At 34.5% G+C, this 23,332-nt stretch overlaps 1 protein-coding gene across 2 annotated transcripts in view; it reads left to right on the plus strand.

Moving 5' to 3' along the window:
• The window catches only part of LOC136025986 (mediator of RNA polymerase II transcription subunit 14-like), a 47,445-nt gene that overhangs the window by 16,552 nt on the left and 7,561 nt on the right, over positions 1-23,332 (plus strand). For both annotated transcript variants that reach the window (XM_065702123.1, XM_065702122.1), the window contains exons 4-9: positions 1,760-2,969; positions 5,903-6,138; positions 7,749-7,971; positions 11,968-12,569; positions 13,328-13,448; positions 18,203-18,496. In XM_065702123.1, coding sequence (XP_065558195.1) covers positions 1,760-2,969; positions 5,903-6,138; positions 7,749-7,971; positions 11,968-12,569; positions 13,328-13,448; positions 18,203-18,496 — 2,686 coding nt within the window. The remainder of the gene's footprint in view (positions 1-1,759; positions 2,970-5,902; positions 6,139-7,748; positions 7,972-11,967; positions 12,570-13,327; positions 13,449-18,202; positions 18,497-23,332) is intronic.

The raw sequence follows: 23,332 nt of genomic DNA on the forward strand, positions 1-23,332 counted from the left end.
AATATTTTAATTAAAATGTTTGACGCTAGTGTGAATGTGATTTGACGCTACTTCTGGGCTGTTTTTTACTTAATAGCCTAGAAGTAGCGTCAAGCAGCCCTCAAGGGTGCTTCAAAGGGGTAGGTGTGCTTGCTTACCAGTTTAAACAAGCATAACCGGAATATGTTGGGAGGGGCTCACCCTACGATTATCCCAAATAGCATCAGTACTCAACCCTCCCCCCCCCTCCCGCGCCAATCTGCACTCCCTCCTTCCAAAAAAATAGTAGTATGTGAATGCATTTAAAGGTAGGTTGCAATATTAAAAAAAAAAAAACGCATAAAAAGTTTCGAACCATTTTATCTGGTGTTTGAGCAGTATTTTGGGACAGTTTGTTATTTTCCTAGAAGGATCATCAAAAAGTATTTGGGAAGACAATGAAATGTGTGGATGGCCAATGTTGCATCCATCATACCATAAACTGAAGAAACCAAAAACAGATTTTCATTTAATTTTTAGTTCACTTGTATGTAAATAATTTCTGAGACCACACTGGCTAATCATGACAAAACACAAAATCGCGAAGAAAAGGAGAACGAGGACAATAAACAGCCAGTGCAAAAATTGAAAGTTATGTAAATATTTCTGTCAAGACCTCCGCTTGACCGTCCTCAATGCAGAATAAATTGATAAAAATATAAATGACCGTCCTCAGTGCAGAATAAATTGATATAAATATATAAAAAACCTTAAAACAAAACACAAAAGTAAAAAATATGATGACCCTTTCTCAGAAACAGTGAAAGAGTAACTGAATAAAAAACACAAGTCTAAATGAGATTTCACAATTTATCTTACTTACAGCATTCTTAATGGCTAATCGCTTTTCAGGTAGATTATTATCAGGTATTTTGCTTGATTGTATAACAAAAATTTGTGGATTTATGTGAAAACGATCAGAATTAATAATTTTGTTATAAATGGGACTTAAAGAAGTTTCTCCCGTGTCTTTACTGAGAGCTACCTTTTGGTGTATATGCTTTTTTTAATCTCAACTGCTTCCCTGAAAACTTGCATGAGACCTTTAACGGGGGCAATACCCCCCCCCCTTGTATCCCTGGCCATGGAGAATTTCGAGGGGGAATAAGTGTATTGTAATTCCATTTTGAATTGTATTTTGTATTCTATTGAATAATAATAAACGTCTTCTTCTTCTTCTTCAATAATGGAGGTACTGTCAAATAAAATGAAATGGTGCGGACTATGGTACAAATGTTGAGCCAAGGCAGAATCAAAAATCTCAGGCCTTTGGTGTAGCCTCATGGCCTTGTCTATTGAAGACCTATGATCTAATAACCTCTCCCCTAGTTGTTATTGGGTTCTTCCAATATAAAAACGGCCACAAGAACAGGGAATTCTATAAGCGATTTTGTTTTTAGTTCACTTGGATCCTATATTTACTCAAAAGATTTAAGACAAAGTACAACCTGGTCGACTGGGTCATTTAAAAGTGTGCTAGTAAATGTAGTCCTGTTGAAATACAGTGGATTCGTGCTCTGCTTGGAAATACGGGGCCCAGGTTTCGATCCCCGCCCCAGCAAAATCAAGCGACAATCTTGCTATTTGTCCCTATAAAAACACCCAGCAACTGAAATGTCGATTTGAAGTCCTATGCGCTAGCAATGGCTCTGGAGGATCTTTATCCTTTTAGCAAAGATAATTTTCAGAAAGCAAAGTAGGTTGCTAATCTCATTTTTTTACCTGATTTGTTTCTTTGCAGGTAATTGAACATAGACTCATGTCAGCAACTATACCAGACCGCATGCGCCAGCTCAATATTGAAAATGGCCGTGTCACCTTCACTGTGGATAGTGAATTTCAAGTATCCTTAACATTGATGGGTGATAGCCCTCAAATACCGTGGAGATTGCTTGAAGTATCTATACTTGTCGAAGATCGAGAAAACGGACGTGGAAAAAATCTTGTAAATAAAGGTCAAACTTTATATATACATCAAATGGTCCAAAGTAGACTTTATGATAACAATGAGCCTTTAGTGGAATTGTACACTTGTTTGCATGCGTTTTGTTTAAGTCTGCAGCTGGACGTTCTATTCTACCAAGTACTGCACCTTTGTGAGTCTCGTTTAGGTAAACTTGTTCGTTCAGCACCCAATGCAGATTATGTACGAGGAAGACATCTAGGAATCCACTATTGGCTGGACATGAAAGATAGCAGTGGAAAGGACATACCGCACATTCTTATGCTACAAATAGACCCAAAAGATTCGCAAATGCCTTTATTGATAACTCATAAGCCGCCAATGACATCACAAGCATTTCCTTTATTAGACAGGGTTGCCAAACCGTCTGATTTATCTATTGAGAGGTTGTTAATGCACACTATTCAAACCAGAGCAAAATCCCGACTTCTAGACTTGAAAAAAATCTTAGAAGAGCGTTTAGGGAAGGAAATAGAATGCGCTGTGCATGGAACACCACCTGTCTTGAATGTACCACTGTTGTCACCATGTATGGTTTCAGAACAGTTAATGATTACTATAGATACATACTCTGGCCAAGCTCAAGCATTCATCCCCCAGCAAGAGGTACCAAAGAATATAACATCCGATTTTATTCAGAATCTTCTTACTGGTGATTGGGGAAAAGTAGAAAATGCATTGGCTGAACTTCGTTTTTGTGTTATTCAGAGACGATGTGAGAAAACTTTGCAACATTTGCCAGTTTCATTGCATTATAAACTTCCCCTTATTTTTAGTCTTGAACATAGGAGGTATAAACTTGGGAAACATAAGATATTGATTAAGTTGCATAAGCATCCAAACAGCGTTATAGTTCTGGATTTCAAGGAAGTGAAAGAAGCCAGAGTAAACTACTCTGTCTACATGCTCAGTGTAAAAAGTGCCTCTATTGACAGTACTTCTGTTGAAGCCTCACCCAGTTCTACCCAGATGTACTTGAAGGTCACAGGTCCGTATTTTTTTTTTTGTTTGTCCCAACTAAATTGTAAAAAGGTCTTTTATTGGGTATATTTCATTATTATTAATTACTTACCTAGGTTTACTAATTAAAATGATAACTCGGGGAGTTTCCCGAGATTTCAATTAATATTTGTAAACACAACATAGATTCTCATTTTACATAAAGTATAAATAGGAGGGAAAATGGGAGTTGTTTTGATCCTTCCTTCATTTTGGTTTTGTTTTCTCTTGTCTCTATCTAATACTTTATTCTTTTAAACAATTAAGAATGCCAAATAAAACAAAGTAAAAGAAAAAACACGAAAAGTTTTTTATATCCCTAATGTTACTTAATGTTTGTAACTTTAATGTTACTTAATAATTCTTGAAAATACACAACCCATTCTTGAGTTAAGAATTCATTTTTCGCTTTAATCACCGAGCATTTTAGTACATGTTTACAGGTGAAAAAAACAACCTTTTTCAAAAAAGAAATTTTTCAAACAAAAGGAAAGAGCTGGATTAGACCAAAGACGAGCAGAAATGAAGCAAAATAATAATTAAAATTAAAAACGAACAGAAATTGCTATAAATGAAAAAAATAAACCTAAAACGAACGGAAATTACAGTGAATAATCTAGATAAACTTAAAACGAACGGAAATTACCACATACAGGAAAAGGGTTAACTGTAATAAGCCTTCTAAGGACCAGAGCGTAACTTTTGCTTTACTGAAAACGTTTTTTTTTGTTCAGTGTCTTTTTATCTGTCATCAGATCAACAAAAAAGAAAAAAAAATCACTATAACAACCAAGGTTTCTGAAGCATGGGTGCTGCTGAAACGCAGATGAAGATTTGCTAGATATTCTCTTTCTCTCTCTAACTCAACATTTATTTATCTATTTCCCAGTTTCAAGAGCATGGGGGATTAGTACTCATTTTTGTCATATTGGGATGAAATTATTTATTTTTATCGTTATTTGTATGGTGATAGTTTATTTTAATCTGCTTGTTGTTATTTTACACTTTATGTAAAATTTTTATGGTGTTATTTTTTATTATTTTTTAATGTATTTTTATCATTTGTTTATAATCATATTTTTTGTTATTTATTTACTTATTAATTTTTACTGGTATTATTCGTATGATGGTATATTACTATTTATAAATTTTGAGTATGTTAAGCATGGATTCAAATAGACCAATTTACCGATTTGATCAATTTACCCTCTGTTATAAACTTAGAGAACCAAAATTTAACTTCAGTAAAACTAACATTTTCGTCACTAATTCAGGGAAAAACCTTCTTAGAAATATTTACAAGTTTGGAAATTAACTAATTTATTATTCTTATGTTATATTACTCTAGTAAGCTAGTTTTTTAGCACTCAATTTTGGTAAATAAATTTAGTCATTTTTTAGTGTATGTACTTTTCACTTGTTTAGAATGGTGTTTACGGTTTTGTTGCTGCTATAGAAGATATTCCTACTGTTATAGACTATTTTCCCTGGCCTCTTCTATGAGTGTATTAGAATGGTGTGTATGGTTTTATTGCTACTATAGAAGATATTCCTACTGTTATAGACTATTTTCCCTGGCCTCTTCTATGAGTGTATTAGAATGGTGTGATGGTGTATTAGAATTTTGTTTATGGTTTTATTGCTGCTATAGAAGATATTCCTACTGTTATAGACTATTTTCCCTGGCCTCTTCTATGAGTCTATTAGAATGGTGTGTATGGTGTAATGGTGTATTAGAATGGTGTTTATGGCTTTATTGCTGCTATAGAAGATATTCCTACTGTTATAGACTATTTTCCCTGGCCTCTTCTATGAGTGTATTAGAATGGTGTGTATGGTGTGATGGTGTATTAGAATGGTGTTTATGGTTTTATTGCTGCTATAGAAGATATTCCTACTGTTATAGACTATTTTCCCTGGCCTCTTCTATGAGTGTATTAGAATGGTGTGTATGGTGTAATGGTGTATTAGAAATGTGTTTATGGTTTTATTGCGGCTATAGAAGATATTCCTACTTACGAGTAGGAAGGCCCTTTCTACTAGTGTATTTTCTCAATGTTAGTATTTTGTCAATGTTAGTATTTTGTCAATGTTAGCAATTGTTGAGAAGGGAAGAGGGAACGAATAATGGTTTTACAAAGCTGACGATGGAAGAGAGTTACTACTTGATGCATCATTTCTAATCGTGTCAGAAAGGATTTTTCGCTATTCTCGCTCTTACACAGGAAAATCTATACTGTAGTATTGCATGGACTTTTTATATTCATTTTGTGTATTACGCTTGAGATAAATAAAAATAAAAATAAAAAATCCACAATGCTGTCTATTGTATTTACTCTGAATTTTTAACTTCAGATTTGCTTACTTTAGAATTTTTTTAATTTATGATTCAGAGACCAATTAGGATTTTGCGTATCACATCTAACTCGTTAATGTGGCACAACAACTGTCTTGCTTCTTCTATACATTTAAGTGATTGATAAAGATCACAGTCCTTTTTGCAATTTGCTGGTACACTGCAATGGAGCAGATGATATAGAACACGCACGTCAGTCAGTAATTTTGTTAGTGTGAAAATACAGTTATAAATAGGAAAATCAGCTCTTTTCCAGTTACTTTTCGAAACCATTAGGAAGACCGGAGCAATTCACTAATGTTTCTAGGGTTTGAATTAAATGTAAGAGTTAATGAAGTTAGGAGAACGTCTAAGTCATACCCCTCCCCGTGTACAGACTAATGATGTAGTTTCTGTAGGATATACACTAATGATTTAGCCATATTAGCTGAGTAAATAATGTGATCAACATCGTTCTCAATTGTATTTGGAATATTTTTTAAATTGTTATGGGCTAGATGTGAATGAATGTGCATTTTTATTTTAATTAGACATGAGTTTATTTAAGATTCGTTTTTATTTGATAGGTATGGCGGCATTGGATCCATTTATAATGACTCATAATACAGGAGCTGATATAGTGAACGAGATGGGCAAACGACCTGCGGACATTTTGATGCAAAATGAGAAGAAAAAATCAAAGGCTCCTTCCTATATAATGGAAAATCTGGCGCATTTTGTGGCCCTCTGTGAAGAGAGAGTCCCGTTTGTTAGTCTTTGTTCTGAACTCTCGAAGAAAAATATGTCCCATCAAGGAGTGATGGTAATAACTTTGTCGAATTCCTTACATTCATGCATTGTAAAAAAGATAATCTTTAGTCTGAAAAAGATTTGTGAAACTGTGCGTTTAGTTTTAAAACCTGTCCTTTTTTTCATATTTTTTTTTTCCCTGTTCAGACCTTTCATTTCACCATTTCAACCATAGTCCTATACTGAAATGCATCCACTGTTAAATTTCAAGATCAACCTAATGTTGTAAGAAAATTAATCAAAAAATTAAGTCATGAGAGGAGTTTATTATTTTTTGTTTTTTTTTTACCTTAAAAACACTTATGATTGTTAATTTTTCCAGGATAAAATAAAATTTTGATTTTGCGTCCGTAAAGGGTCCGTACGTAAGTTATTCCGATTACCATGATTAGCGAAGAAAATAATTTAAATAATTCCTAAGTTTAAAGATATGTTTGCCACACATTTAAGACCTAGATTTATCTGCCGAATATAAATAAACAATTCTTAAAATAGGAGCTTAATAAGTCCATGTTTAATTCACATAATAAGCTGGGTAAACCCAAGGCAGTTTTAGGTTTTTTTTTTTTTTTTTTTTTTTTTTTTTTTTTTTTTTTTTTTTTTTTTTTTTTTTTTTTTAAATAAAGTAGTAAATAGTTTCACAAAGGCCTACGTCTTATGGCAAATGGGAGGGGGCTGCAACTACATGGAAATTTTTCAGGATGTGAGTCTGGGGGAGGCACGGTTCTTTTTTCCGGCACAAATTTTCCCTAGTAGAAAGGGCAAGTGTGTTTATCACTAGTCTTAAAGGAGGAAGCTGTATTATCTCCCCTCTCTGCTGATGTGAAGTTCTGAGTTAGCATATAATTGCAATAACCCTGATAAATACAGCTGTGGGCTTAAGAATTAGAATTTGGGTACGAAGATGGATTTTTTTACGCTGGAAAACTGGAAAACTGAAAAAAAGAACTGAAAAAGCAAACCTGGAATTTTTGCAACCCCTTGTTCAATAATTTGAAGGGATTTTTGTTAAAATTCTGGGATTTCGGACTTAAAGTCTCATTATAGTTTATTACCAGTGTTAGCATAAAAAGCTAGACTAGTAAACTCTATAGCACTCTAAAGAGTTTCAGTTTCCTGATTTTTGCAAGAACAAAAAATTCAAACAGAAAGTCAAAGGTTAAAACTTCTAGTTATATTTCGAGTTCCACTTCAAAAGGCTTTATCAGAATTACATAATTATTTAGCTTAAGGGAAAAGAGAATTCATTTGTTTTCCCGTGTAAAAGACGATTGTCAAGATCCGATAAGAAGCATATAAATGTTTAGTTGTTGACAATTAAATGGGGTTTAAAATTTAGTCGAAAAGAACCCCTGTGTTGATGCCCCTTTCTTCTGTGGTTCGAGATAGAGAGTTGCCGTAAACATTTCTTGTTATATACTTAACTGAGGTTACCCTTATATAATTGCCCAACAGTTGAACCGGGTAGGCCAGGGACGCCATAATTAGTTCGTGTAAGTATAAAAACAACAAAATAAAGTTACTTAGTCCAATATCTAAAAAAAAAAATCTTAAATATGTAAATTAATGATTAATAAAGACAAATTATAATTGAAAACCAATTCCAATGGGTTATATTTTCAGGTAGAACCACCAGGTTTCAACTTTGCCCTTCGTTTGTTGTATCTTCCAGATCTTCATGTTGTACCTAAGATTGTAATGAAGGACCTTAGAGAAAGGCTTCTGTCAGCCACTATGAGGTTAGCAAAGGGTGCTAAAAATTGGATGCTAGAGCTGGTTTTCAAAGGAAGACCTGTCATAACTCAAAGCTCCCACGAACAAGGACTTAGATCAGCTGTTCTGCTAAGTAATTCTGATTTGTTCTTGTCTTTTTCTGAAAGGTGGACTAGTGACCCCTGCACTATGCTTTTAAATTTTCAAACCAAGAACATGCCTGTTCGGTTTGAATTTGTCATATTTTAATGCTGTTAACACGTTTGCACACGTGAGCACATGCTTTACACCTGGTACTTACTGCTAATATCTATTGTTGGTCAAATTTCGGTTAAATTTTTGGCCAAAATTCGGTTAAATTCAAGATACTAAACCCAAGTTTATTTTATTTAATGCCTTTTTAAAGCAAATTGCTTACCAGGTCTGGAATAATCCAAGATTTTATTAGGTTGCGAAATAATATTATGTAAAAGAGAAAAATCCGAATTAATAAGTTCATTATAAATGGGGCTCAAATTGCCATTCATTGTCATGTTTTTTATTCAGTTACCTTTTCACCGTGATGGCGGTTAAAGGTGGAAATTCTAGCATCAAAAGTCATACAAGACCCAAGAAACATGCACAAAAAGTTGCACAAAGTAGTAACATTTTGTCCTCAGCCAGCAAAACTGATTTTGGATGACAACTTATAGAATTATCAGCTCAAATTCTAGCAAAATTAGCTGATTCAACCACGTAGTTGGACCTGTTTGGAGCCAAACAAACCCAACATTGAACCTTATTTTTGCTCTGAGGTGCAAATTAGGGTAATAATCTGTTAGCAACACTACTGCCTTATTTTAAAGTTTTAAATCACTCAACTATCTTCAGTAATTGTCCTAACTCATTAAGTTTGGATGTATCATTTTATGAATCCACTCTTGACAAATAATTTATCTTTTATTCCAGTATTTATACGGCTTTCACTTTCTACTAGTTTACATGTTCTCTGGTTATCTGTTCTAGAAAGTCTAGTATGGCCTTTTACAATTTTCACTGTAGACAAAGTAAAACTATATGACCTTAATTAAGATAATAATCAGTACTTTGGGATAGCAGTACTTCAGTTGGTATAAGTTTACAATGGCCTCTTACAATTTTCACAGTAGGAATAGTAAAAACTGCATGACCTTAATTAAGATAATAATCAGTACGTTGAGATAGCAGTACTTCAGTTGGTATAAGTCTACTATGGCCTCTTACAATTTTCACTGTAGGAAAAGTAAAACTGCGTGACCTTAATTAAGATAATAATCTGTACGTTGAGATAGCAGTACTTCAGTTGGTATAAGTCTACTATGGCCTCTTACAATTTTCACTGTAGGAAAAGTAAAACTGCGTGACCTTAATTAAGATAATAATCAGTACGTTGAGATAGCAGTACTTCAGTTGGTATAAGTCTACTATGGCCTCTTACAATTTTCACTGTAGGAAAAGTAAAACTGCATGACCTTAATTAAGATAATAATCAGTACGTTGAGATAGCAGTACTTCAGTTGGTATAAGTCTACTATGGCCTGTTACAATTTTCACAGTAGGAATAGTAAAAACTGCATGACCTTAATTAAGATAATAATCAGTACGTTGAGATAGCAGTACTTCATTTGGTATAAGTCTACTATGGCCTCTTACAATTCTCACTCTAGGAAAAGTAAAACTGCATGACCTTAATTAAGATAATAATCAGTACGTTGAGATAGCTGTACTTTAGTTGGTAAAGTCTACTATGGCCTTTTACAATTTTCACTGTAGAAAAAGTAAAACTGCATGACCTTAATTAAGATAATAATCAGTAAGTTGAGATAGCAGTACTTCAGTTGGTATAAGTCTACTATGGCCTCTTACAATTTTCATTGTAGGAAAAGTAAAACTGTATGACCTTAATTAAGATAATAATCAGTACGTTGAGATAGCAGTACTTCAGTTGGTATAAGTCTACTATGGCCTCTTACAATTTTCACTGTAGGAAAAGTAAAACTGCATGACCTTAATTAAGATAATAATCAGTACGTTGAGATAGCTGTACTTTAGTTGGTATAAGTCTACTATGGCCTTTTACAATTTTCACTGTAGAAAAAGTAAAACTGCATGACCTTAATTAAGATAATAATCAGTACGTTAAGATAGCAGTACTTCAGTTGGTATGAGTCTACTATGGCCTCTTACAATTTTCACTGTAGGAAAAGTAAAACTGCATGACCTTAATTAAGATAATAATCAGTAAGTTGAGATAGCAGTACTTCAGTTGGTATAAGCCTACTATGGCCTCTTACAATTTTCACTGTAGGAAAAGTAAAACTGTATGACCTTAATTAAGATAATAATCAGTACGTTGAGATAGCAGTACTTCAGTTGGTATAAGTCTACTATGGCCTCTTACAATTTTCACTGTAGGAAAAGTAAAACTGCATGACCTTAATTAAGATAATAATCAGTACGTTGAGATAGCAGTACTTTAGTTGGTATAAGTTTACTATGGCCTCTTACAATTTTCACTGTAGGAAAAGTAAAACTGCATGACCTTAATTAAGATAATAATCAGTACGTTGAGATAGCAGTACTTCAGTTGGTATAAGTTTACTATGGCCTCTTACAATTTTCACTGTAGGAAAAGTAAAACTGCATGACCTTAATTAAGATAATAATCAGCACTTTGAGATAGCAGTACTTCAGTTGGTATAAGTCTGCTATGGCCTCTTACAATTTCACTGTAGGAATAGTAAAAACTGAATGACCTCAATCAAGATAATAATCAGCACTTTGAGATAGCAGTACTTCAGTTGGTATAAGTCTACTATGGCCTCTTACAATTTCACTGTAGGAATAGTAAAAACTGAATGACCTCAATTAAAATAATAATCAGCACTTTGAGATAGCAGTACTTCAGTTGGTATAAGTCTACTATGGCCTCTTACAATTTTCACTGTAGGAAAAGTAAAAACTGCATTACCTTAATTAAGATAAAAATCAGCACTTTGAGATGGCAGTACTTCAGTTAGTATAAGTTTAGAATTAAGGCTGTTGAGAAGGAATCATGTTAAGAAAACGATTCTTACTTCATATTATGCAGGGTAATTGTAGTTTACACGTTTTGACTACAGCTCCGCTATACTTTTGCAAAGATTTACTTCTGCATTAAATTTGCAAAGTAAGTGATTACTATCTTTAAACCGATCATATTAAGACAGTATACTGGGAAAGATCTTGCTTTCATTTCAATGTGTTTGTTTTTACTGTTTGTTTTTTAATAATTTTAGTGGTTGTTTTTTATGTTTTTTTTATTTTTACTGTATGAAATACGGTCAGTCAGCCGATCCTTGCAGTAAATTTCTTATGCTACATTCACAATAAAAATTTTACTAATATCGAGATTCAGTTAGTGCTAATCTAAGCCAGACAGGATTTTTAGGAAGTTTTGAGCCAGTCAGAAAATTCTGTGAAAAATCTGAATGGCTCAAATTAACCCTAGCTGAATCTTGGCATCAGAATTCCTGTTCCAACGGCTTCTGTAACCATTCTCGTCTCGGATCTTTTCAATTATAAAAAATGTTTAGTCATGAAAAGATAACATGAAAAGATAACTGTGTCTTAACTGACAATCAAGCATGCCTCAAGGCTCTTCATAAAATAGAGAATTGGAATACTAAGAAGCCCCGAATAGCTTGACATCCAAGGGAAACCAAATTACCCTGGTATGGATCCCAGGCCAGTCTGGAACAAAGATGGCAGCTAATGGCAGATGAAGCAGCTAAGGCTGGGGCATCACTGAAGGAAGCCTTGTTTACTGTCTCTCCTGGTTACTTTCCTTTTTCCTTAATAAATTTTTTCTCTTCGAACGGAAACTTCCCTAAAAGATTTGTTTTTATTAAAATTAAGCCGTGGCTATTTTAAGGTCAGATATTATATATTACATGTTATAGATTTTCTTCCCGCTATCTCTAAAGTTTTTTTTGGATGTTTTTGCGCGTACAAATTTGTTCATTATATGTTTGTATTTAGATCTTGTTATTTACTCATCTAGTCATGAATTTAACATCTCTTGCGTCTTTTTGTGTGTGCTGAACTTTAGCGCAATTTTCGTCTTTTTCAGGCTACGAGGCAGCAGATGAAGCATCAAAAGTTGTTGAATCTTTGATAACAGATTGGAATCATATAATCAGGATGTATCGCCTTGCGTTTGACTTAGGAAAATTTCTTGAATCCAATCCTCATTCAAACGAAGTAAAAGTCAAGTCGTTTAATTATCGACGCCTGATTATTTTATACGGTCCAAATATGTGCTGCAGCGCTACTTTAACGTGGCGACAGGCAACTCGATCTTACATGATTAATTTTGCAAGCAGTACGAAAAAGCTGTCAAATCCGCATCATATAATTCGAGACTGTGTTGAAGCCGATTTTGCTCGGAACTCGGACATCGCTGCATTTATTCGTCTCCTCTTAGAATCATATGATCCTTTAAGATCAATTTCCAAATTACACGCTATTCCACACCTCAGCAGAGTGGGGTCAACCGTACCTTTTACTTTGATGGTACAGAGCTCAAATCATTTTAGATTGGCTTTTAATGCTACTTATTGTTTGGATATTCGTCTACTGCCTGGGCGATTGGTTAGTATTAAAGATGGGGCCCATAGTTGTTTCGATAGAAGCAAAGCTGTTGAAGAATTCAGCCCGACTCAGTGCTTAAAGGTAAGTCTCTCTCTCTTTCTCTCTCTCTCTCTCTCTCTCTCTCTCTCTCTCTCTCTCTCTCTCTCTCTCTCTCTCTCTCTCTCTCTCTCTCTCTCTCTCTCTCTCTCTCTCTCTCTCTCTCTCTCTCTCTCTCTCTCTCTCTCTCTATCTCTCTCTCTCTCTCTTCTCTCTCTCTCTCTCTCTCTCTCTCTCCCCCTTTGTTTTGTTTCTTTTTCGCTCGTTTTTCCTCTTACCTGTTTCGGTCTAGCTCTTTAGGTGTATTAAGTTTGGCCTTGGTATATCTTGATAAATTGTTATCTCTAGCATTGGATCAGATTTGGATCTTTAATATGCAAAAGTATACATAGATCTTACCCTTATGAAAGGGAGATTTCATCATCTTTTCTGGGTGGATGGTCATTTTAGGCCACTGTTTGATTTGTTTCAGGTGTCGAAGTAGATTTGTATTCTTATTAATTTTTTGCTGTATCACGCATTACCCACAATAACAAAGTTACCGATTCTAGTTGAACTGGTTCACCGAAAAGTGACTTTAGTCACCTAGTATTTCTTACGCGAAATTGCTAGTTTAATGTGCTTAAATATCTTTGGAATGTTATGTAATAGAACAGCTTAGAAAAATTATTATATCGTTAGAGAAGTAATAGGTGCATAATTTCTAGATAGGACTACATTTTTTTGTGTTTATAGAATAAATGGAAATGCTATTGGTTTTGATTGTCTCAACATGTGCTGAAAGCATTTTTCTTCATTTTCAGTCCTTCCTTTTAAAATACGCTGACGAGCAATGCACCTTTTATGATAGAAGGTCACAGAGTGAAGATGACAATCCGCCAAGTCCATTGATCGAAACTGATGCTGTCAACTCTACCATCCGAGGTAATTTTTTTTTTTTGTAGTGGCTGTTCATCTGTTCCTTAGTCTAGTACCGTAATTTTCTGTTGTTTTACCCATTTATGTTTTCTGCACTTCTTGGAGAAAAGCAGAAATATGTCCTTAAGATCATCCAAGGTATTTTTTTTTTTTTTTTTTTTTTGTAGTGGCTGTGCATTTGCTCCTTGGTCTAGTACCGTAATTCTCTGTTGTTTTACCTATTTATGTTTTCTGCACTTCTTGGAGAAAAGCAGAAAAATGTCCTTAAGACCATCCGAGGGTTTTTTTTTTTTTTTTTTTTTTTTTTTTTTTTTTTTTTTTTTTTTTTTTTTTTTTTTTTTTTTTTGTAGTGGCTGTTCATTTGCTCCTTAGTCTAGTACCGTAATTCTCTGTTGTTTTACCCATTTGTGTTTTCTGCACTTCTTGGAGAAAGCAGAAAAATGTCCTTAAGATCATCCAAGGTATTTTTTTTTTTTTTTTTTTTTTTGTAGTGGCTGTTCATTTGCTCCTTGGTCTAGTACCGTAATTCTCTGTTGTTTTGCCTATTTATGTTTTCTGCACTTCTTGGAGAAAAGCATAAAATCTCCTTACTTAACCCACGGCTCACATTGAAAAATAAATATTTACTTGATAGGAGATATAGCACACCAGGCATGATTGGAATAAAATGTGTCAGCTCTAATCAAATACTAGCTGAAAATGGTATTTATAATATGCCAAAATGAAGCTACATTATTTACCTATATGCCGTATTTTTTACTGATTTTTACTTCATTAATTGTTCAAAAAGGATTGTTGCAAAGGATTTAAAATTTTTGCTCTATTTTAAATCGCTAAAAAGTGGTCTGAAGACCTTTATCCATGTACGAAATTTATATGAGCAAAAATCAAGATTATATTTGATCAAGTGAAAAAACATTTAAATGTTTAAGTTGTATTTCTAATAAAAGATAATGCTCTGTTTAGATTTCTGGAGGCTATTTAAATGCAATTTAAACGTTTAAATGTTATCTAAATATCTAAATAGAAAATCAAATATGTTATTACATTATCTGGAGGTGGCGAAGCCGGAACAGCGGATTTCTTTAAAGAAAGACTTTAATTTTTAAGGCTGAATCACTAATTTAAATTTTAATTTAAATTAATTTTAATTTAAAGGCTGAATCACTGGGAATGCCATCAAACCTAAAAGTTGAATTTTGCTTCTTTTTTAGTGTGAAGGTTTTTAGTTTGGTCATTCGGTTGAAAGGTGAGGCTTTTTGAGTCTTGTTGAAGCAAATGCTCTATTTCATTGGCAAGGACTGCTTTGCCAATAGACTGTTTTCCTGCTATATTTAGTTGATTGGTCAAAAAATATTATTAAGGCATGTAATAAGAATCAAGTTAATAGTAGTTAGAGGTCAAGTTAGAACCAACGGTGAAACTATAGATATTTGAAGCCAAAGCTATAGGATGACAATATGTATTGCTAGAATTGCATCGGTGATTTTTCTGTGTGGAGACCAGAGGAACTACCTTTAAGGTATCAGGAAATATCCCACGACTAACAATAACAAGAGATAATGCAGCGTCATCTTTTTAACAATGATAAGTTTCTTATTTTGGCAACAGATGGTCTTTGGGATCAACTGAGACCTTCACAGGCCGTAAAGCTAGTTGGGGAGCACATGCTGGGCATGAAGCACCTGGACCTCTTGTTTTACCTCCTACTGACGTTTCAGTAGGTGCAGTGCATGATCTCTTGCTTAAGCGAAGAGAAAACTTGTCTAAACGCCTAGAAGATGTGACGTTTCCACTCATTTATTACGTCATGCTTTAGCAGGCACTGCCATAGGTCTTGACCACGATAGGTTGGCACAGCTTCTAACTATGCCTGAAGACATTGTTCGACACTTAAGGGATGACATATCAATCATAGTTGTATATTTTGACTCAGAGTATCTCCTGAAGTACCCTTTTCATGCTGAGATTACAGCAGAATTAGCTTAAACCTTCCATTCTTCTACTACAAAATGGATTGCAAGTGATAACCTACAATTTATATGTGATAGCTATACCTTTGTCAACTTAAAAAGCGTAGAAGTATTGTATGCAAACGATGTTGCGTTCTTGCGCACTCCTTATTTCTCACCTGAGTGATGTTTTGATATGAAATATAATGGTGGTACTATAATGAACGTATAAGTAAGCTAAATTAAAAAAAAAATGCTCAATATTAAGTTTTTTCAACACTCTGTCAAACAAAGTCAAAACAAACCTTAAAAAAATACAAGCACACGAAAGAGAAAAACAACCTCAATAAAGTTGTGTCAGTGGTTTTAAGATGAACAGTCAGAACTTCCAGCCAAATTTGGCGTTAAAGTCACGAACTGCTAGTAGAATATATGAGGTCAAGGACTCAGTACAATTTGTTCGGCCAAGTCCAGGTTCTGCGAAAGGCTAAACAAATTTAGTGTTCAACAAAATTGAAAATACATTCAAAATGATCAATCCAGGGTATACAACTTTTCGAGTGTGATCTGAAGGATGTGAACAATTTTAATTTTATTTTCAACTCCTCACCCTAATTAGCACGCTTAGTTTCTTTTTTTTTCATATTTTCTAAATTTGCATAATTCACCCATAAAATATTATATGATAATGAAAAACAATTCTCTTATATTGAAATATGATTTAGAAGGCTTAGAACCTATACCGTAACTAAATACTATATAGCCATGGTTCCCTAACAGAACACTAAATGGTAGTGAACAGGCACATTTTTTAAGATTTACACATTTTTGTTCATTAAAACAAGCTTTTCGTGTTAAAAACGGTATGCATGGAAATCAGGATGCACTGCGCACGAGTTCCGCATTGACAGCACTGGACTAAATTTGCATAATCTGAGAGACTTTCTGAAGGGCCCCTCTCGGACATGTATATTTTCAGTGCTAACCGAATGATTCTTTGATCACGTTTGTTTCTTGTAGAACTTTTGCTATGTTAAATGATATTGTCAAAGGTGATTTATACGCACATTGAAGGCAGTTGTTGACAGTGTTACCAGATGTCTGGTTCAAGGATGGAAACTTCATAAATGTAAAATGTTCTTGGCGATTTTCCACTTCATAAATAGATTGGTACCTTTTCTTTGTTATTCTGAACCTTCTAAAGATAAGTTTTTTCCACATTTATATTATTAGCTAGTTTTCAAGCTGTAGCAATGAAGAAGTCAGATTTTCAAAACTCCCATGAATTGTTAGTCGATCTAGGAGCTAAAGGGTTCATTTAGCCTTAAAATTTTGCTGGCACTAAGTCTCTCGAAGATTTCACTGCTTTGAAAAAGAAAGATATAACGGAGTAATTTTCATTTCATGAAAAGTGATTTATATTTGTTTTTCAAAAATGATATAAAATATCCTAGATAAGGCAATCTTAGTTTCAATGGGCTATAGAGACTTCAGAAACTCAGGTGAATTATGTTGTTTTTTTCCTCGCCAGTTCTGAGAGGTGTTCAAAGATTCTGCAACCCCACATAAGTTTTTTTTTTTGTGGTGGGTGTGAATCACTAATCGAGGATCTTTGGTAAATGTCCTGTGGTTTAAATTGTAAGTTTTAAATTCTAATCTTAAATGATAATATTACACTATTTTACAATATCTTATCTACATCCTATCTTATCTATATCACTATCTTACGCTATTTTGTGTCACTAATGTCACTAGTCATAATGTCAAAAGACACGTGAGCAATAACCAGGGCTATCAATTCTAGGGAAATTAGGGAAATTAATAACAACTTCAATGCCATTCCATGATGGTTAAGAAATTCAGGCGTTAATTCATTTTCTCCGTCCTATGTATCTTTGCAGACGCTAAAATAATACTTCTTTACTTTAGGGAGAAAAATCTGCGATTTTAGTTAGATTTTGTAATTCTGGCATAGATTCAATTTCTGCTTCCTGCTTATCCTTCACAGACTCACGCAAGCTAAATTAGTATGTTCCTTCTTTCCATTGCAATTTTGCTTTGCATAGTAACCGCAGATTTCCTTGTCAAACGTTTCCTTTGTGCAATTAAATGTGATTTTTGCTGATCCGTATTCTGTGCCTTTTTCTTTAGCTGTTCAGTGTCACTTGTCATCTTGTTTAAATTTTCATGCGTCGTAAATACTAAAACCGATATAAAACCAATCCTCGGGAAAGAATGATGAATAAATTATCATGTTGAAACAAATTTAAATGTCATCACTCATAAAAAAAAAATTTCTGCCAAATTAAGGATGTAAACGAATTGCCTCAGACTCATGACCCGTCTAGATATATGACCCATCTAGAATTATGTTTTCATTGAATGTTGTTACTAATAAATAGTAAAACATCTGTCATTGCCGTTATTTCATGATTTTATTTAGCTATTTTAAAATATGTTGGTCCTTCTTCAGAACTGGTTTTAATGTTATGGATAACACAGTTAAAACACTGAAAAAAATAATATATCTTTAGAATGGATATAATATATGCTATATATGATAGCGACACCATAAAGGGTCATGATTAGCCATCAAATGAAGTTAAACAAATGTTTCCATGTCATTTACCTTGATAATAATGGTGAAGTGAAAGGCAGATGAACCATTGTACATCATTAGTTGTTGATTGATTGGTTGAGAAAAAAAAGATTTGAATATCATCAGTATCTTAGATATTTTTTCTAATACAACCAGATATATGGGATGAATTCAAATTGCTATTCAATAATTTACCACAATTCTTTTAGGCTCGCCTTCACAAAGAAGTTCTTTTCTGCAAAATCCAGCTAGTCCTCACTCTCAAGGCCACTATTATGGCCCAAGTTCTGTGGGCAATGCGTTTCCATTAGCATCTCCACCATCTATCAGCCACCCTGCGCCGTCGCCAGCAGAAGGAATTGTACCAAGTCCTGCCTTCATGTCACAGCCATCTCCGGGGCATTTTGGTCAATCACCAGCAGTATCTTTTATGGGACAAGACCATTTTAGCCCTTTCTCTGTGCCTTCACCTGTTGCCGCTAGTCCGTTCTCGCAATCGCCAGGTAAGGATTTTAGCCTCTGTTATTCCAAATCTTTATTTCTCATACTTCATTTTTTGATTAATGATTAATTTGAAAAACCTCTTCCACAAAATATATTTGTTAAAGAAAAGTAAAGAGCTTCATTCAACCAAAGATGAGCAAAAATACAGTCAAATATTCTTTCAGGCTTAAAACTAGCATAAACCATCATCATTAAATAAATGAAACCCAAACCAACAGAAATGAGCAAAAACTAAGAAGAATAGGGCTGACGCCCCCGTGCCTCCTAAAGAAAAAATTCTTAGTAATTTTGGATTATTTTTGAAATATTTTGTTTTCAGCAGTTTTTAACTTTAGAAGGCAAGCTGAGTGTCAGCTCTACTCCTCTTAGTTTCTGATCATTTTGAGATTGACCTGGTTTTTTTATCGTAATTTCTGTTCTTTTTACTGTTGCTACTACTAACGACCTACTTCAGTATCAAGTCACCTGAGACCGACACAGCTACGCACGCTCCTCCATTCCAATCTTTTCAAAGCCATCCTATTAACGCCCTCCCAAGAAGTTCCAATTTCTGATAATCTTCTCTTACGACATCCTCTCGCCCCGTGTACGGACGACCTGCTTTCAGTTTGACCCTTGACGGTTCACCGACAAGGATAATCTTTGGAAATCTGTCATCTTTCTTCCGCTCAACGTATTCCTGCTATCTTAACCTTTCTCTCATGATATCCTTAAAAAGCAGCATTAACCATATTTTTCATTGAGCATATATCTCTTTGAGATAAGGTCAGTCACTTGGGTAGCCAAAACATTTCGTAGGCAATTTCTCTGGAAAACATCCAGCGAATCCCTTTTCGTATTCCGGAGTACCTAGGCTTCAGAACCATACTTGAGTATTGTTATCACTGTAACTTCCAATACTCTAATCCTGGTTTTCCAAACTGTTTCTACTGTAGAAAAATAAACGCTCGGAGCCTTGGCTATTCAATTTTTAACATCTTCAATTCACCCACCGCCTTTACTAATACTATCTAGGTAAGTAAAGCTATCCACTTGATCGATCTTCTTGTTACCCAACATCACCTTTTCACCTTCACTTATTCCTAGTCTTAATTCAGAAATAGTTCGTCGTAGTCCAGAATTTATGTCTGTGAGGAAAACAACCCTCCCCCCTCCTACAGCTCTCAAGGCAAGGGCTGTAAATTATGCCCTTGGGGAATAAAAGGCTCTTATCGAAAGGGTGGTTGTATATACTTTGGATGGGACTCATTGGATTGGTAATCAGAAGTTCTAGTGCCCTTTTTAAGAGTCAAAGTGATCAGAGTGCAGCTACCTCCCCGCACACACACACAAACACGTCTTGTTTTCACGAGACGTATCCAATAATTATTTTGAGACACTCTTTTTATTAAAAATAGTCCAAAGATCATATAGCAAGTCTTCTGAGGTTGATGCAAACCACCAGAGCCTGAGGGTGAAGTTCGTAAGTTATGCCCCTGTAGCATTAAAAGTTCTTATGGAAGGGATGGTTTATGAACTTTAGAGGTGGCTCACTTGGTAACAATTGTAAGTTCTAGTTCCCTTTTAAGAGTCATCAGTATTGAAGGTCAACTACCCCCTCCCCTCCCAACTACCCCTTTTTTCACCAGACGCACCTGATTGAAATTGTGCGATGGTATTTTGTTTAAAATAGTCCAAAGAACATTTAACAATGCCTCCAGGTTTAATACAACCCTCCATAGCCCTGGGGCAAGGGGTTTAAGTTATGACCTGGGGGTATATAAGGTTTTTATGGAATGGGTGATCGTATTAAATTCAGATTGGTCTCATTAAATTTTAAATCGGAAGTTAAAGTGCTCCTTTTAATAGTCGGAGTGATTAGAGATAAACCAACACACACAAACACCCCACGCCCATTATTTCCCAAAACAAACATCCAAACAAAGTTTTGAGACATCAATTTTTGTTGAGAGGTTCAGTAATTATGCGTTTGGGGATGCCGACACCCCGCCCCCTCCCAGAGGCCTCACGAGCTATACAATTTGTTCGCTGTTTACATTTAGTATATGGTGTTGAGGAAAGGTATGCATGTTTGACTTCAACTTTCCCAAAATACGAAGGGCATTAAGATGAATCTTTCAGGGAATTTTGAGGGGAGTGTTGAATTAAGTCACAACAGGTTATGTATATGGGTTGTCAAAAGGGTGTAACTCAGGAATGACTAAGTGTATTAATTTGGAATTTTCAGGAAATGATAAAGGAGATGGTCAATTGACCAAAACGGCAACATTTGAACGCTATTACTACTACAACTACTGCTGCTTCTACCGCTACCAAGTACTATTACTACTACCACTACTATCATTAAAACTACTACTTCTGTAGCGAGTACTATTAACGATGAAGATATTAAAGAAAAAAAAACATCTGAGGAAACCTTGAGGGGAAAGTTGAACTAAATCAAAACATACTGTATATGTACAGATTGCTGATACGGGCGTATCAGCAATACTTTTGGAACGGCTTATCATATCAAGAAGAAAGTTCAGGGGCATCATGGATGGGATGTTCAGCTGACCAAAAGGAAAAATGCACCTGTTATCACTGCTATTAATACTGCTGCTACTACTTATGGTTATACACTATTACTGGTACTACTGTTCCTACTACTACCACTGCTACTATGATTCTAGTACAATTAAGGCTCCACATATGAAGGTGGAAATTTGACAGAACATTGAGGGGGAATTTGAACTAAATCAAAACACACTGTGCGCATGCAGATTGTCAAGAGGGCGTATCTTAGAATTGATTTGGGTATTAAGTTGAAGCTGTCGGAGAATACTTAAAGGGGAAGATCAATTGACAAAAAGCTAATATATGCATGTCACTACTAACACTAATACTACTGGTACTTTTACTTATGCTACTACTGCTGCTAAACTATTCCAACTATTACTTCAATTGCAACAAATTGTAAGGCGGCAGAAGCGCATATCAACGCTTCATATCAACCGTTGCTCCAACTACTACTTCTATCGTAACTATTTGTCAGTTTAAGAGCGTTAAGATAAATATTTCAAGAAATATATGAATATACAGGTTATCTAAAGAGTAAACCGTAATTCATAATAATGACTAATTTTATTACGTTGAGTAGTTATACTACTGCTGTGACTACTATTACAACTGTTCCTAAGGGTATGAAGGTGAACTTTTTAGAGAATATTTCTGAAAATTTCTGTTGTATGGATGACAACCTACCATCCGTATACAGGTTGTCGAAAGGTCATATCAGCAATATCTTAGGAACAGTTTCATATGTGAAATTAAAACTTGCAACGCTTGTTGTGGGGGATGTTGAACTAACCAAAAGACAATATTTGCATGATAATACTATTCCCTTTACTCCTAAAACAACTACTACTGCTACTATTATTATTACTGCTACTACTACTACTACTGCTACTAAAGCTAAAACTGCCACTATTAACTCTACCCCTACTGCCACTACTATAGCTACCGGTGCTACTACTACTACGAATAAACCTAAGAGTAGTAAGGCAAACATTTTGGGTTATATTGTAACTGTATTGAAATAAATTAAAAATACTATGCCCACATGGGTTGTCAAGAGGACTTATCAGCAATGCTTCAGGACCGTTTTGATGGTATTAAGTTAAAATTCAATTAAGTTGATGGGGATGTTGAAAAAAGGTTCTATGTGCATACTGCTACTAATGCTACTGCTGCTTCTACAACTATTGCTACTACACAAGTCGTATTAAGGTGAATTTTTCAAGGAATATTTAGGCGGATGCTGAACTAAATCAAAACGGACTATGATCATGTAGATTGTCAATAGGATGCGAAAGGAATATCACAATAACGGCTCGCATTATTAAGTCATACCTTTCAGGGTAAGTTTTGACGTATTTTGAACTAGCCAGAAGAAACAATTTGTATATTTTTGATACTACTTCTACGGTTACTGTAACTAATGACACTAAGGGCATTAAGTTGAAACGAAAAAGGGGGAGTTTCAATCAAACGAAAAAGGGGGAGTTTAGAAAAAACTATACGCATGCAAGTATTAGAAGGCATATAAGCAATATCATAGGCAGCGCTGCTCTATCATAGCTAGTAATATCATTGATATTTTAAAGGAGCTTATTTGATTGGAAATTCAAAGTTCCAGTACCTTTTTTAAGAGTCAAAAGTGATTGGAGGGAAATCAGCCCCCCTCTTTAGCTCATAATTGTCCAAACACTTCTGATCAAAATTTAAGATAGCCGTTTTGTTCAATTTTTTTCGCAAATGATATCAAGTTTTATTTTTTGGATCAACCAGAAGACATATAAAACTATATTAAACGCTACTATTTGTGTCCAGTGTCCAGATTTTGGAAAGGGTGCATTTGGTTAAAAATTGTTGAAAAATTTTCTCCTGCACACAAATCGTAGGTCAAACTATAAGTTCTTAAGGAAAAACCAGAAAGATTTAAACTATTATTTTCTTTTTCCATGAAAAGTCTATGTCACTATCAAACGAACAGAAATTAATTTAAAATAAAACTTGCTCCACAAAAAAAAATTTCAAAGAAAAGTAAAGAACTCCATTACACCAAAAATGAGCAAAATCAAAACCATATAATTTACCAAGCGTAAAACCACCACAAATCAGCGTCGAAAAATAAATAAAACCCAAAACGAGCAGAAAATACAATAAATAACTGAGTCAAAACGAACAGAATTTTACATGAGTCGCACTAAAAACCCCTATGCCTTCTCAAGGAAAGAAAATATTTTTTTATTTACTGGAAAAAAAATATAAATTTTAGATGTTTTCACCTTTGT

The sequence above is a fragment of the Artemia franciscana genome, chromosome 4, assembly GCF_032884065.1.
Source record: "Artemia franciscana chromosome 4, ASM3288406v1, whole genome shotgun sequence".
In the NCBI taxonomy this organism is placed as follows: Eukaryota; Metazoa; Arthropoda; class Branchiopoda; order Anostraca; family Artemiidae; genus Artemia; species Artemia franciscana.